Genomic DNA, 2,633 nt, shown 5'->3' on the forward strand with positions numbered 1-2,633 from the left:
GTCGCCACCTTCTCCTCCGCTCCAGCATTGTGACACATTCTGTAGAATTCATGCAGCGGCAACTAAACTCACAAAACATAAGTCATCATTCCGATATGAAGATGCCTAATTGAGTACTTCTACTCACAATGAGTCGAGGGTCCCTCTCGATCTCGGCCTTGACTGTGGCAAAGGCCACGCTCTCCTCCCTTGCCCTGCGATCGTCCATTGCAGCGACGTCGCTCTCCACCAACACGTTCACGTGGTTGAGTCTCAGACAAAAAGGCATGGACGTGAGCTCGCCCAGACGCACAGTACGAGCGAGCTTAGTGCCGTCCGTTGTAGCTATCTCCACGGCCTTCAATGAGGCATCAGCATGTCGCACTGCCTCAATTAGATCCTGGACACTCGCGTTCGCGTCGTCCAGCCCCAACCGCGTGAGGCCCATGACCCCCGGAAGTGGCAGAAGCACGTCCAGTTGCCCATGCGAGGTGGCAGCATTCCGGACACTGATTAGAGGCGACGTCGAGTCGCTAGACGAGGAGACGGATGCTCCCGTCTGAGAGCGCTCTGCTGCGCGAGTGCGTAGAGATCCCGTGCTGGAGTGGAAGGAGGCGAACGGGAAACGTGCGCATGGAGCACGCAGCAGCACGGAGCGGAGAGATAGCGACGCCATTACGGAGCAGACTGTACTCAGGAAGACAGAGTGACGATAGTGCGATCCTTGAATTAGGAATCCGGATAAAAATCATTATCCGGACAATAACTGATATGTATACTTGAAACCTCATTAAAAAAAATATTGTTTCTTCCTCTTTTTTTTTTTTTTTTTTTACATTTATTGCTCACGTTTTGCTTGGAATCAAAAGATCCGATGCTAGCTTCGCTAGTGTCTCCATTGTGGAGTAGTCTTTAGTAGAAATATTGTTGTGCGTGTTGCCGTCAAGAGCGCACAAGTTTCCGATTACCTCCCCACCCGGTGCTCGCAATGGAAACCCGGCATAAAATTTAACCCCGAGGTCGTCAACACACGGCATTTTCGAGAACCGCATATCACGCTGCGGATTCTTGATCACGAGTGGTTTCTCCGCGTAAACGGAATGCATACATGGAACTTCGTTGCGGGGTAGATGGAGAGCTTCCGAGGGGAGATTGTAGTTCCCCACAGCGTGGAATTGCTCGTCATCGATCATAGACACGACGCCGATGGGGCATCCAAGACGCTTGGCTGCCACCTGCGCGATCAGGTTGAGAGCAGAGCGGTCGTAGTCGGACTGCAACGCGCCTGAACTTTTGATCAACTCAACACGACGCGCATCCTTCTGAGCTTCAGGCTTTGGTGCCAATGGAATATCTTCATGTGTGACTTGATTCGCGTCGAATTCGTATTTGTAATCTCTCGTCCGGTCACTGACGTCACACGTTTGTATGCTGGAATTCAACTGGGCTTTTGCGAGTTCCTCATTCAAGTGGCTCTCAATGTTCGATAAGACATGCTGCACTTGGGACTTTTTCTCCGTGCTTCTTGAAGACGTCACAGTCTCTAACGATGAAGAACTCGACGGCTTAGCCACAAGTTTGCCTAGCTGTTCCAAGGCCTGACTCCGGGCCTCAGGGTCGTCCGAACACAGTTGTCCCATCAGATCATTATCCTCCCACCCCTGTGTCTCCTCATCAATTGGCAACCAGGCATCCGACGGAGTGTCCACGATAATCGGACCCAAAGCTGCCAGTAAATCCTCGTCGTCAAACTTACACGCATCAACACGTACCACACACAATCGACAGCATCGATTCTTCCGGATTTCACCGATGCGAGCTTCCACTTCGTACAGTTCCGAGCAATCTCCACACACCATGTGACCACAGAGTTGACAATAGAAATCGCGACGGAAGAAGTGGAACGTCTTGTTGCAGATCAAACATCGCTTCTCCATCAGCGGGTCTGCGTATTCCTTGGGAAAGTAGATGAAAGACTGGAAACCAAATCGTCGACGGCGAATCACTCGCTCGAATTGGGACAACGATTCGGTTAGTATCCGCATGATATGACGTGCCTCCGGGTTCATTAACGTGACACGACGTCGCGCCAAGTCTTCAGGCTGGGCCTCGGGGTTGTCCGTTAAATCCTTGGTAAAACTTCGAGTGGATTTATCCGAAGCATACGCGTGTGTAAATATCTGAGTACACTGTCGATTGCTTCCTCCACTACTTGAAATAAACTGCAAGTCGAAGCCAACTCCAATGTGGTCGATCTCGCGGCGTAAAGGCGAGCTATCAGCAACCGGTAGGATCTGATCGTAAACCTCTTTCGGTACTGTTTTCATTAGATGCACCGCGCGTTTCTTGTCGGAGTATTGGTGCGTGTAGGTCGAAAAAACGAGCTGGTGAGTTCGGCTGTGGCGAGACCGAAGACGCGTCTTTAAGCTCACATCGGGACGCATTGTAGATGACGTGACGGAGATCACTCCAGTCTTTTCTTCATGTTGGCGACCAGAGTCGATAGCTATACGTTGGTGGAACAGTACTTCACCTTTCTTAAACTGCTTTCCGCATAGAGATTTCATTGTGGAGTCGTAGCCATCTGAGTCTTGATGCAACAGCACGCTTAGAGCTTCGTTCAAATGGCAACGAAGCTCCGTTTTGGCTGCCAT

The 2,633-nt window shown here is 50.8% G+C and overlaps 2 protein-coding genes across 2 annotated transcripts; both read right to left on the bottom strand.

Annotated features, from left to right (window-relative positions):
- Window positions 1–62: 62 nt before the first annotated feature.
- Window positions 63–730, bottom strand: PPTG_04438 (hypothetical protein). The gene has a single exon (XM_008896680.1). The coding sequence runs from the start codon at window positions 653–655 to the stop codon at window positions 86–88; it is 570 nt and encodes a 189-aa protein (XP_008894928.1). The 5' UTR covers window positions 656–730; the 3' UTR covers window positions 63–85.
- A 60-nt stretch (window positions 731–790) lies between these two features.
- On the bottom strand, window positions 791–2,633 carry PPTG_04439 (hypothetical protein; the record flags this gene model as incomplete). Its single annotated transcript, XM_008896681.1, has 1 exon — window positions 791–2,633. The coding sequence occupies one exon, from the start codon at window positions 2,631–2,633 to the stop codon at window positions 825–827; it is 1,809 nt and encodes a 602-aa protein (XP_008894929.1). The 3' UTR covers window positions 791–824.

The sequence above is a fragment of the Phytophthora parasitica genome (genome assembly GCF_000247585.1).
Source record: "Phytophthora parasitica INRA-310 unplaced genomic scaffold supercont2.5, whole genome shotgun sequence".
NCBI lineage: Eukaryota > Oomycota > Peronosporomycetes > Peronosporales > Peronosporaceae > Phytophthora > Phytophthora nicotianae.

What these genes read in the sequence shown, in the direction of transcription:
- PPTG_04438 (XM_008896680.1), bottom strand. Translation starts at nt 655, where the DNA reads ATGGCGTCGCTATCTCTCCGCTCCGTGCTGCTGCGTGCTCCATGCGCA.